We start from the raw sequence: 12,446 nt of genomic DNA, 5'->3' as shown, positions 1-12,446 counted from the left end.
GCTTCTTCTTCCTCTTCGACACATGTAAATCCCAACAATCAATATAACCACAATAAGCGCCATCTACTGTACTGGAAGTCAATTAGACTTGGGTAGGTTGTTCTTTGGAGTGATTTAGTCAGAGAATGTCATAAGTAGACGGGCTCTGATTTAGTATAGGCCTAGTGGAAAGTCCTAATGCTTTCAAATTAGGCCATCTCTATGTATTACATTTAGACCAGAGGTGGCCCACGTTAGGCTACAAATTCATGTGCTAGCCTATTTTATTTAAGAATTTTCTTTCTTTTGTAATACTTAATTAATGTCATCTCATGTTTTTGTCTCTCAACATCACTGACTTAGCTTATTAACCCCATACCCTCGTTCTGAAGCTGACACATGAGATTGTGCTGGCTACCTAAATAAAAGGCTGCAGGCCGCAAAAGCTACCATCAAAGTCTTTTTATTTAGCAATTAGCACAGGCAGGGGAAACAAATCCATTCAAAATAACACTTCAGACAGTTCAATTGATTTGTCATGCCAGCACTGCATACATAAATTAACCAATAAATATACATGAATTCTCACTGCTTTCTGGTCAAATAGTACTGGCCACTGTTATGCTTTCCTACGTGGCTAAACCTTCAAGTAGACCACAGGTATCTTCCCATAGCAAATTGCCATTGCATGTCATGGCACTGTTCGGTCCTGGTAGATCACATAGACTCAGGTCCAATGAATAAGTTCAACAACCATTGGCATTAAGTTATCTTTGACACAGGATGATATAAAGTGTGTTAAAATGATGCATCTGACTAACTGATCAACTTTTCTGGACAGTTGGTTTTGTTCTCAGATGTAACTTTCAAGATTGGCCATCAGGGGGCATCGTCTTGCCAGCAGTTCTAGGCATTGTTTACAGGACAATAGCCTCATTCATAGCGTCATTTATTCTCAATATTTGTACAGGTACAGTTCTAAGGAGAAATCATCTACTACAGCAGGACAAATCATAAGCTTAAAAATAATTCAAACCTATTATCAGAGGTTCCTACGGTGGCGCTTTGCATTCACATCACAAAAAAAAAATCAGGTTCTCATAATTACTAGATAGTATCTCATAATTATGAGATAATTATCTCATAATTACGAGATAGTATCTCATAATTATGACATATTATCTCATAATTACGAGATAATTATGATTTATGACACATTTCCAATTCTGCCCCCACTTGTGTGTGGCAATGACATGGTCTAGCTAGCAACATTAGAGAAGATAGGCTCAGCTTCCCAAGAGAAAGTCTGAAGCTGAAGTTCCTTTCAAACCTTTACTTAGGATTCATTGTAAAACTAAGCAGACCAACAGAGTACATCTCAGTTATTTCCTTCGATGTTTTGTTTAAGAGCAATCATGTAGACTAGCATTTCAAGTTACAGAATATAAACTAATGGGTTAGCTTATGGCTAATGTATATGAGAAATCCCATAGAGATGCTAACGGTTAGCAGAATCAATAAAAGTAGATATTTAGAGCCAACTTCAGTCCATTTACGAAAGGGTTACATAAGAGTTCTTTGTTTACAACTGACTATTTTCTCTCAATATAATACGTGTAGGAAAAATGTGACTGTTTAACTCATCAATGCCACTTGAACAAGTAGCCTAGCTGCACAAAATAAACAATTGGAGGTAGCCCTATGCGTAGTAGTACCTCCACCTACTGGTAGGACTGTCAACGTGCAACATTGTATTGCCTTTGGGCAAAGAGTAGCCTTTAGAAGCTTCTATTCTCTTTGCTTTGGGGTTGTTGGCGATTTGACAGGCTTATGTTTCATGCCACTTAAAGACATGTTAATCTTAGTCATTCAAAGGAGGAAATCAGTAGAAAATATGTGCTTGCTTTTATTGAAAGGCTGTTTACATCCTCAGCACGGATCCTATCCTTATCTCATAATTACGAGATAAGTATCTCGTAATTCAAGATAAGTATCTCATAATTACGACATAGTATCTCATAATTACAAGATAATTATCTCATAATTATGAGATAACCTGATTTTTTTTTTTTTTTGTGATGTGAATGCAATGCGCCACCGTAGGTTCCACATCTGAAAAATAGAGGATTCCTAAAGTGCAGTTAATTCTATTTTTTTCAGATGGTCCAGCTATTGTCCTTCTGCTGTTTTGGTAAACAGTGCATCAGTTAGTGGCACATATCAGTCCAACCTTTGTACAAATCATTGGTGGCCTCTCCAGGTTAAAAAACAGGCGAACAAATAAAAAACAAATCTCAAAAAAACAAGAAACAGTAGTTCATTAAAAACATAAAACATCAGTTCATTTGGAAGACATTTTGTACCAGGACTTTCCTGACAAATTTGTCATTGTTCATGAAACCCATCTTTAAACCTATACATACACACACACATAAATGGTCACACAATCACACACACACAGACTTCAGGAGAGCAAGAAACGCATGTACCAGTATGTAAGTTCATTGATTGTACCATAAAATTGTTACTGGGGTTATCATAAAATGTCACACACACACATACATACACACACACACACTCTCTCTCTTTCTCTCACAGACACACACAGTCTACGGTCCCTTATTTCCTTACGTCTCAGATCCCCTGGCTCAGGTGCACGTTCAGGTGTGTGCACATAATTATGTTCAGATCGAGGCCTCGGCATTTAGGGGGGCTTTGTTCACTTCACTGCTGCCGGGCCTTAAAGTTCTGGTTCACAGTTGAGGTGGGGGTGGGGAGGAGTGGGGGTGGGGGGTATAGTGTCTGTAGGCCGTATGTGTGCATGGCGGATACATGGGAGCCTACTACTTCCCACAGTGCATTTCCGTCATCCAGTGGCCTACTTGTGCCCTGAAACATGGGAGAAGAGAACACAAATCAACTAAGTTAAAAACTACTGTAACAATTAGAATCAGATCATAGAGTCAATATCAATCCAGGCAATCAAACCTGAGTCTGGTCATATTTCTGGCAAAAAAGAATCAAGACAAGTATCCACAGTTTGGGTCTAAAACAGAGATTGAATCTATCTGTGGAGAGTCAATCCATCTTCAAATATATAAAACAAGAGAACAATGTACTGGATTTCATTTCATTTTAATCTCATACCAACAAACCCACATATTGTGTAGGGGCTTGTGCCTTTACATTTCATCAACATGGCAAGCATGCATGTCATTGATATACATAAGATGAATACTATGCACAACCATGGTAGGTGGAAAACTTGCCAACAGGATTAGCCCAGTAAAACCGATGATTGCTAAGTGTAGACTTAATGATCATAACAATCAGACAGTTTCAGACAGCAACAAAGACATATGACACAGGTTTGACTGGTAGATACTGAACTTACTGGCATGTTAGTTGAGCTAAGCAAATATGGTTACATTGCAGCTGATAATAGACAAACACAAGCTGTGGGAGAAAAGGCCAAGCGGAAGCATGGAGAAGCATGGAGAGGCATGGAGAGGCATGATACATGATGATCAGCAGCTGATGGCAGGCATTAAGATATGAGTAACTAGGTGACTGAACAGGGCAGTGCACGTGTGATGAACGGGATCATGACAAAAAGGTGATTTCATGTGGAGTGGCATGGCATCCTCCTGCCTCGCCAAGGATCAAACACACACACACACACACTGCTATTTCAAGAGCCCAGTCACCTGGTTACTTCATTATCTGCCTTCACAAGCGAGCATTAAAGAAGACATGGAGCAGGATGTGGCAAAGCAGCAGGATGACAGGAAGCAGAGTGGAGACGGAGCACAGATGAGAGGATAGGCTCTAATGAGGTTCTACAAAAGGCTCTAAAACGGGTCCTGTTTGCTGATACGTTCCAAATCCAACATTTAGAAATTCAGTGGACCTTCCAGAATCTCAGATCTAGGTTCCCTGATGCGCCACTAAAACTGCATCAGATTTAACAACTAGGCCTAAAAAAACAGAAATCCTACATGGATTGATTGAGAGTTTCACTGATTCAATTACAAATCATCGATTTAAGTGCTGTATGACATCACCAAGATGGCTTTTATACTTGGCTAGAAAACACTTCTTTTGAGGGCTACTGCCTCTTTAAAAGTAAAGGCATTCAGATAAAAGTTCTGTTACTAGCCTAAACAATGTTCATAGTTTTTTTTATTTAGCAGTGAACAATGAAAACCTTGAAAGACATTTGTGAATCCTGACTGCCCCTGGAGACTGAAATGAGATGGATTTGGCACACTAGTTTATCAGTTTTATGTTATAATTCTATTACTGATAGCATCGAGACAGGCAGGCCTGTTCAGCATACAAACACAGACACACTTGCTGAGCCTTTTAACATGCAGGACGGTGTCTGCTTGCACATCTTTCATGTCTCACAATGTCACTAACCTGCGATGTATTTAGCTCCAATCAACATAAACATGCTACCAAGAATGTAAAAGCCCAGAGGAATACTACTGAAGATATTAGGCTCCTCTGAAGACAGTCCAGAACGAGCGAGGTCCACATCAAACAGCGTGAGCAGGAGAGAGAAACACAACATCAGCACCCAAGGCTTTCTAAGCAGCCGTTTCACAAGATAAGATGGACTTCCACTGCAGCTACAGCAGAGACCGCAGCACCATTATTTCATCTGAGTCTGTTCAACGCTAATAGACTATTTCTCTGGCCAGCTTCCTAACTCTTTTGACTGCATGACATAGAAGTCTGCACCGTTTTTAAGTTAGCATTGCTCTGTTTGAAATCAACTGCAAGAAAAAGCATGCAATCACTACAGATAAAATGTGTGAATACTTAACATGTAAGCATGTACATTTTAAATAATTGAAAATGTTGTTTGCAAAAATAATAAATCTATTTTATTGCAGGAAAAAAAAAAAAAAAAAAAAAAAAAATATATCATGCCTCTATTTCAGATGTCCAAACAAAATCACACAACTGCAAATCAGAGTGAATTAGCCAAGGGAATTGGTCAGAACATTTTAGGATGCAGGACAAAAGGATGCAGAAGTGTGAGGGGAAAGAGGGAACAGAACCCACCATTTCCGTTTCCAATGGGCTCCGTGGTCTCCCAGTTCATGGACTTCTGCACGGCCTTCTTCCAGCGCGCATAGCGGAACTCACTCTCTGCAAAACACATGGCCAATGGTCAGGGGTGCATTTCTCATAACCAGAGTTGCTAACCTGTTAGCAACAGGAAATTGCATTGCAACCGACTTACTAACTTAGTTAGCAACTTTGGTTTTGGGAAACGCGCCCCAGAGTAACAAACGTACAACACCAACACTACTCTATGGGACTGTTACTGTGATTACTGCTTAGCCTGATGGATTATGTAACTGTTGGTCTGTTCAATGATGTGTTATGACCAGTGGCTATGCAGCTGACAGTTTGGGACGCTATAGGAAGCTGTGACTAGGGGCTGTGATGGCGAGCTGCAGCTGCATGTGATGTTGACGTACCCTCTGGGTTGATCTGTGGCTCAAACTTCTCAGATGTGACCTCGCTGAGGTCATTGGGGTCAAGGCTCCATACGCTGACCCCCTCGGCGGCTCCTGCTGCCATGGCAGCGCCCAGCGCCGTCGTCTCGGGCATGGAGGGCTTCACTGCAATGGGCACAGCAGAGGGTCAGGTGACCTGGCAGTGCTGAGGGTCTATGTTAAACAGTGTTTAGTTCATTAAGGGCCAATCTAGTAGGAGTCTAATCCATATGTTGAATGTTGTCCAAATGTACCTGACTGCAACATCAACTAAACACATGACAATATTACGGGAGTAACACCACAGTTAAATGTACTTGGATTGTTCTACATAACAAGTGGGTGTCAGGGCAGTAGCACACACCGACAGGGATGCACAGTATATCGGCTTGCAGCTGCATGAGCAGTCTGTTGGAGGTCATCCCACCATCAACCTGCAACTGAGTCAAGGGGATTCCACTGTCCTGGTTCATGGCGTCCATTAGCTGCAGGACACAGGAACACACACACACACACACTTACATATCAGCACTGAACACACACACATATCAGCACCAATCTCAACACACACACACACACACGCATACATAAACACACATCACTGTTTACCTCTCTGGTCTGAAAGCACACAGCCTCCAGAGCTGCAAAAGCCAGGTGGCTGCGATTGGTGAACTGAGTCAGACCACAGATTATTCTGAGGAAGAGGGAGAACATCAGAGAATTGGTAAGAGACCGTGAGAACAACTTCCTAACAGACAATATGCAGCAGATCCAAAACATTTCACAGACCACTAATAAGCCACCATTCTCCCACCACCTTTTGCCCCTCCTCCACTCACCCGCGCGCACTGGGTTCCCAATAAGGTGCATAGAGGCCGGAAAACGCCGGAACAAAGTAACATCCATAGGATGTGCCCACTGCTGCCGCCAGTTTTTCTGTAGACAAACAAGCCAATTGCCTGTCAGTACATAATAAAAATGCAATGCACCCATGTACACATTCCCATCACACCCACCAGCGAGAGACACCATCCCAAAAAGGACACAAAAGTGTTCCTTTGCAAAACCTACAACAGATACTGATCTCAGCTGACACAAAGTCTTTTGACCTACATGTACATTGTGTGTCAACAAAAGTAGTAGAGAGTATCCTATTGCAATCTAATCAGATTTGTACACCTCCTACCTGGAGGTGTACTGCCTGTGGCCACCTACAGCCCCCCCCCCCCCAAACCGAGGGGACAAACCTCTCCCTCCTAACAGGTCTCAACCCAGCCACACACCCCCCCGAAACCCAGCTCCAAGGGCAGACACGTACAGTGGGTCCCAGTTAAGAATTGACACTTCATTCACCATCAAGGTGATTCACGCAGCTGGGTGAAATGTAAGTAAAACTGCAGCCGCTTGGGGGCAGCATAGTCCGCTGTGGCGTTCCACGGTCGAACCAGACGGAGCATTCGACAGCAAGGGCTGTGATTGGCCGAGTTTTCAGTGCGTTTCTCTGTGTTTTTAGCAGCCCCTGCAACATGCTAGTCCACTGTAGCCTATAAGCTTTGTACATAATGTTAAACATAGTTTTGGATTCAGTGGCAAGATTTCTTGATTGTACAGTGCCTGTCTCTCAGTAATGTTTTAAAATGAGAGCTTCGTCAGCTGGCAGTAGGTTACTTTGTCGGCAGTCATGAGAAGTTCGCTTGCTAACAGAACATAAATATGCTGCCCAGAAACCTTGTGAATAGTTCAGATTTTTTTTACTACACTAACGAGGTTGAAATATAGCCTTTGCCTACAGCATCTTCTTAACAGTAATGTTAACAAAATGACAGCATTCATATGACAAAGGAAAACGAATTCCGTCACTCAAGACTGCCACAGCAACCAGTGTAGGCTACAGTCCTACCCAATAGGCCTACTCGAAGCAGATAGCGTTGTCTGACGGTCGAGTGGGTTAATGCACGTATTTCTAGAACAGGTCTGCAACTTTCAGACAGTTCTGAGTTCGAATCTAGGCAGGAGCAGAGCCATATAAAGGCCTAGGCCTATTGTTATCATTTTTTGCAAGGTGTTGCTCCTGGCAATACTTGTTTATAGACGTTTGGTGATTAATTGATAGCCGTTTTTGGGACACGTTAAACGTTCTTTATAATGAGCGCATACGGGGAGTAAAACGACTGTTACGCGCTGTTACAACTGTAGGCTACAATGATTGCAATACAAAAATATGCGCGATTGACCTTGGTCAGACTCTGCATATGTTATTTCTCCGTATGGAAAGTCAATTTTCGACACACGTCTGTTATTAGTTCAATAACAAGTGTTGCTTGTTAAAACATGTGACTAGTGAAACTCAAATGATTTTAGAAATATTTAGCCAAAGCCAAAAAGTGTTAGAGAGAAGGAGAGACGCCGGTGCAGCTCAGATGTCTTCTTAATTTTCTTTATAAAAGGTGCAGAACATTATTAAACTTTGACTAACGTTTCGATGTTCGTTAGTCAAAAACATCGACACATCGAAACGTTAGTCAAAGTTGAATAATGTTCTGCACCTTTTACTAAAGAATAAAGAAAATTAAGAAGACATCTGGTTGCACCGGATTGTGGCCAAACGACAGAAGCGCGGAGAACCCTCCTTTGTCTACCAAAAAGTGTTACTTTGTGCCCCGCGCTCCCCCACTGCTTGTGAAAGAAGGGGGTGGGGGAGGGGGGGCTTCACGTAAAAAAGCTTAATGTCCCAAAATGGCAACAAGTCATAATGGTAGGCTACAGGAAGTGGGGGGAGGGTATGGGATGACCAGAGCCGTCTTCGCTGTGCTATTCAGAAAGCATCTTCTATTGTCTTTCCAGGCGCACACAGCTCGTTATAGCCTATCGAGTGCCTTAACAGATAGGCTCTGCTCTTGGGTTTGGCCTCACGGCGAACTCAACCCTCTTGTTGCTTGCAGTTTGTTAAATGAAGCGATGCAGATTACATTATTTATTTCTGATTAATTGCGTCTTTTGATGTCTTTTGCAACATCTGCTTGTTAGGCTGGGCTACTGTCAATGTCCTGTACAGGTAAATGTTCAACAATTGCTGGTGTAGGCCTACAGGCTATAATCAATTAGGGACTGTTCGTTATTTATTTAAGGGGCTACCGGAGGAGTTTTGGGAGCGTTAGTCAAAAAAGACGTGACCCTCCCTCGCCAGCAAGAAATTTTTCTATGACCCTCCAAAGTGATTGAGAAAAAACGCATGACCCTCCCCAGTCCCAACAATTTAGGCTATTGATGCCTTCTGTAGGCTACTGGGTCAATTTGGGAGCTTGCATGCTACGACTCCTTTAAAATGCCTTGAAAAGGCTGTCGTTTGCACAATTTCACAAATAATCACCGGGACCGAAACAAACCTGTCAACTTTTCCGGGGTTTATCGCGTATTTTAACTTTTTCCTCGGTGTTGCTGCAGGGCATATTGATGTCAATGGGGCATTTTTCCCATGTTCAGGGTGGAAAATAAAAAAGAAAGATTTGCATAAGACAAGTCAAATTGGTGTTTTCAAAAAGAAGGGATCGTGGAGAATAAAGAAAAACATATTTAAAAAATCTTTGTATATTCCCACAAGGTGTTTGGGTGCTCTGAAAATGATAACCAAAATGATTTTTCAGACTTGTGAGGTCTGCTGTTCAGACCCTGAAGGGATTTGTTTTCTGTTCATTGCTTTTTGTGAGAGTGTTTCTACTTATCTCAGTAAGGAAAATAAATCAAGAGCCTATGTTGAGTACAAATATGTCTTCTGAAGGCTTAAACAGAGTCAAGACAAAAACTCCAATAAAATTTGTATCAACTTTGAGGGACAGCTATGACCATGCAGGATTATCCAGACCAAACGTGACTATTTTGCTACATACTATTCCTATTTATGTACCAGCATGCAAAATTTGAGCCTCCTACATGGTTTAGTTCTTGCGCTGTGGGCTTGTGAACTTTGACAAAAAAAAGAGGCCGAACAAAATCGACACCCCCCTCCCCCTGTAAAACTGGCTGTATCTTGGAAAGTATTGATCTTACATAAGAGTAATTTTACAGTGTGTCTTCTGGGTAACATAGGTACACCTGGTAATTTTTTCAGAATTGTTTGAGACCTAAGTGCGTGGGCCCTGGTTGAACTGACGTGGAATGACCCAAAAGGTATCAGCATAATGTTATATTTTTATTTATTTATTTATTTATTTATTTATTAATAAACAAAAACATCTCTGTCAGTTCCATGCCGTTTTCAACAGCTATCAAAAACAATGGTCATTTTTGGATAGATGGATTTTTTGTGAATGTTTCTTCTTCTGCATAAGATTTTAGTCATCTTTAGTTCATGTGATACTTTATTGTCAATGCACAAATTAAGTAACAGTAGTCTGAAACGAAATGCTGTTTTACATCTAACCAGTGGTGCAAATAACTGACATGTCCAAATGGGCCTAAGCTCAATCTTTTAAGAAATCAAAAAATAAATAGCGGGCAGATCAGGCTGGGTTTGTTCACCCAGCCTAATCCATAGGCGCCCGATATTGTTTAATTTTCCGATTGAGATATCCACGCTCTGGCTATTCTAAATGCAAAAATGCATCAGGGATTTATGATAAAACTGTAACTAACAAACTTGATCCTAATAGAAAGCTGTTAGCTTCCCTAAGCTACAGGTAGGCCTATAAGGTAGGCCTATTTACAACATAAATTGTCAATAGGCTATGCTGGCGACACAAATAAAATCTCCTTTGGAAACCAATGGCTTACGCCTTACAGTATCAAGCGGACTTAAACTGCCATACCGTGGCGAAAAGTTGTAATAAAATTCACGCAGCTCCATGAGTCAAGGAAAGCGCGAATGAAGTAGCCACTTCTAAATGGGACCCACTACACAGTAGCTTAAGGTGTGTTGCTAAAGCAGCCATAATGAAATGAAGGTGTCGTTGTTTGGATACTTCACACACACGTGCTTTTTAATCTCACAGACTACAATTACCAAGCTGGAATCAAAGCACATTGATTCCCCTCTCACACCCTGCACGCACTTCAAACAAATAAACAGGCGTCTCAGTCTCACGCATGTATAGGCAAAACTGTATCAGACCGGTGTAACATTGGTAAATCTTCCATTGCACAGAATGATTTTTGTAGCACGTGCAACAAATGACAGTCGAAAGATACAATTACAGTGCTGCTATCAATTTGCTTGGTATAACCGCATTTATATTTTTCTACAAATGCAATCAAATTGGCCTCCATCACTCAACCAACGCTAACGGTAACATTATTATACTTAGGTCCTTATTGATATTATAAGATTAACGTACCTGCAGTAAAAACCAAGCATGTCCAATAAACATTCTCAGATGTATTTCGGCTTCAAGAAGAAATGGGAATTACATTTCATGTGAACATCGTCCTATCCTTATTAGACGTTCTCTGCGGTAAACTACAGTCCTTGTAGGAACTAGGAAGCGTCCATTGTTTTTCCAACCCACTTTTAACTTCCAACAAAATTACGTCTTACTGCAACGATGCGCCATCTAGTGGACAAACGACTACTTATCGGCAATACTGGAAATGCAGCCATGATGATGATGATGAATATTTGGCTTTCTTTTAATCCTACTGAATTTGTAATTATGTATCGGCCGTTCTAATACCGATAGTATGTGCGTACCTGTGTGTGTGTGCATGTGTATATGTGTGCACCGCCATCTACAGGCCAATGAGTGTACAGTCACTAAATGTACACATAACCTAAATTTTTTAGACCCCCCCATGGATGAAATTCTACGAAACTTGGCATACCCCCAGAGAATGCCAGGTCAATCATACACATAAAATTTGGTGCAGTTCTGAACATCTTAACTGAAGATAGGGGTGATTTAAGCAGAATGATATTGCATTTTCATTTTTTACCGGGGGGGTGCAAATCACAAATGAGTGATTATGGGCCAGGTTGATGTGGGCCCTTGAGACCAACATACCATAAAAGATTCTTCATCCTCAGTGCCACGGTTCAGGTAGTTATTTAGGAAAAACTGCTTTTTTTGCGGTTCGGGGGGCCCAGCACGGGTGGGGGGGGGGGGTGAGTGGCCCCCGGGGACGAAACGAAATTTTTCCGTAAAAGTCTAGTGGGGCTACATACCCACCAAATTTCATGTGCACCGGTGTTTCGGTGTCCCGGGTATCGTTGACCAAAAATTCAGGAAGTAGATGAGGAAAAAAAAAAAAAAAAACTTTGACAATCATTATATGACCGCTTCGCTAGCGGCGGTCATAATAAATGACATTGACTCGCCATATCCTGACTCAGGAAAAAAAACATTGTCTTGCTTTGCCGCAACCTCAGCAATGAAATCATAGGCCAGTTTGCAGGTAGCATAACGTCTTTTTCAATTCATAGAAGGGAGAGCCCAGTCTCTCCTGTGACATTGAGGTGCGCAAATAGTTTTTAATAGCCTGTTCAACTTCGAAAAGCTTCGTTCACCTGATGCCAGTCACTGATCGCAATTTCTAATTTCGGGAAGCTTCGTTCAATCTTTTTAAGTTTTAAGTGCAGTAGGCCCCGATCTGCCCCCTTTCAAATTATATCTCGAGCCTATTATAAGGTCCAGTGCGTTATGTCCTGGGATTCGGACGTGCTCATAAAGAAAAGAAAAAACACTTTTTTTTTAATAGATGGTTATGAGGAGCAATATGAGTCTGAACTCAGTGTCATTCAGACTCAACCCTCTTGTTGCTTTGATATCTTTTTCGTTGTCGTTTGAACGTCGGCAAGCAGGCATGTTGCGGTTGCAATTTAAGTGAAATTTCTACAGTAGGCCTACAACATGCAACATGCTTGTTAGGCTTGGCTACTGTCAATGTACTTGTACAGGTAAATGTTCAACAATTGCTGGTGTACAGGCTATAATCAATTAGCTAAATCATTTGTCCAGCTGTTTA

General features: G+C 41.5%; 1 protein-coding gene across 3 annotated transcripts in view; it reads right to left on the bottom strand.

The window, feature by feature from the left end:
* Positions 1–426: 426 nt before the first annotated feature.
* The window catches only part of LOC143142635 (glycerol kinase), a 29,518-nt gene continuing 17,498 nt past the window's right edge, over positions 427–12,446 (bottom strand). For 2 of the 3 annotated variants that reach the window (XM_076303662.1, XM_076303663.1), the window contains 7 exons: positions 6,332–6,428; positions 6,102–6,186; positions 5,857–5,977; positions 5,475–5,618; positions 5,053–5,139; positions 4,402–4,488; positions 427–2,868 (listed from right to left, as the gene is read on the bottom strand). In XM_076303662.1, coding sequence (XP_076159777.1) covers positions 2,858–2,868; positions 4,402–4,488; positions 5,053–5,139; positions 5,475–5,618; positions 5,857–5,977; positions 6,102–6,186; positions 6,332–6,428 — 632 coding nt within the window. In that variant the 3' untranslated portion in view covers positions 427–2,857. The remainder of the gene's footprint in view (positions 2,869–4,401; positions 4,489–5,052; positions 5,140–5,474; positions 5,619–5,856; positions 5,978–6,101; positions 6,187–6,331; positions 6,429–12,446) is intronic. The other variant, XM_076303664.1, reaches the window with a different exon arrangement.

The sequence above is a fragment of the Alosa pseudoharengus genome, unplaced genomic scaffold (assembly GCF_046254945.1).
Source record: "Alosa pseudoharengus isolate Yale_2024_CS ecotype anadromous, Long Island Sound unplaced genomic scaffold, YU_APseudo_1.1 YU_APseudo_1.1_scf_24, whole genome shotgun sequence".
Taxonomy (NCBI): domain Eukaryota; kingdom Metazoa; phylum Chordata; class Actinopteri; order Clupeiformes; family Clupeidae; genus Alosa; species Alosa pseudoharengus.
This window is presented reverse-complemented; position numbering and strand designations above follow the sequence as displayed.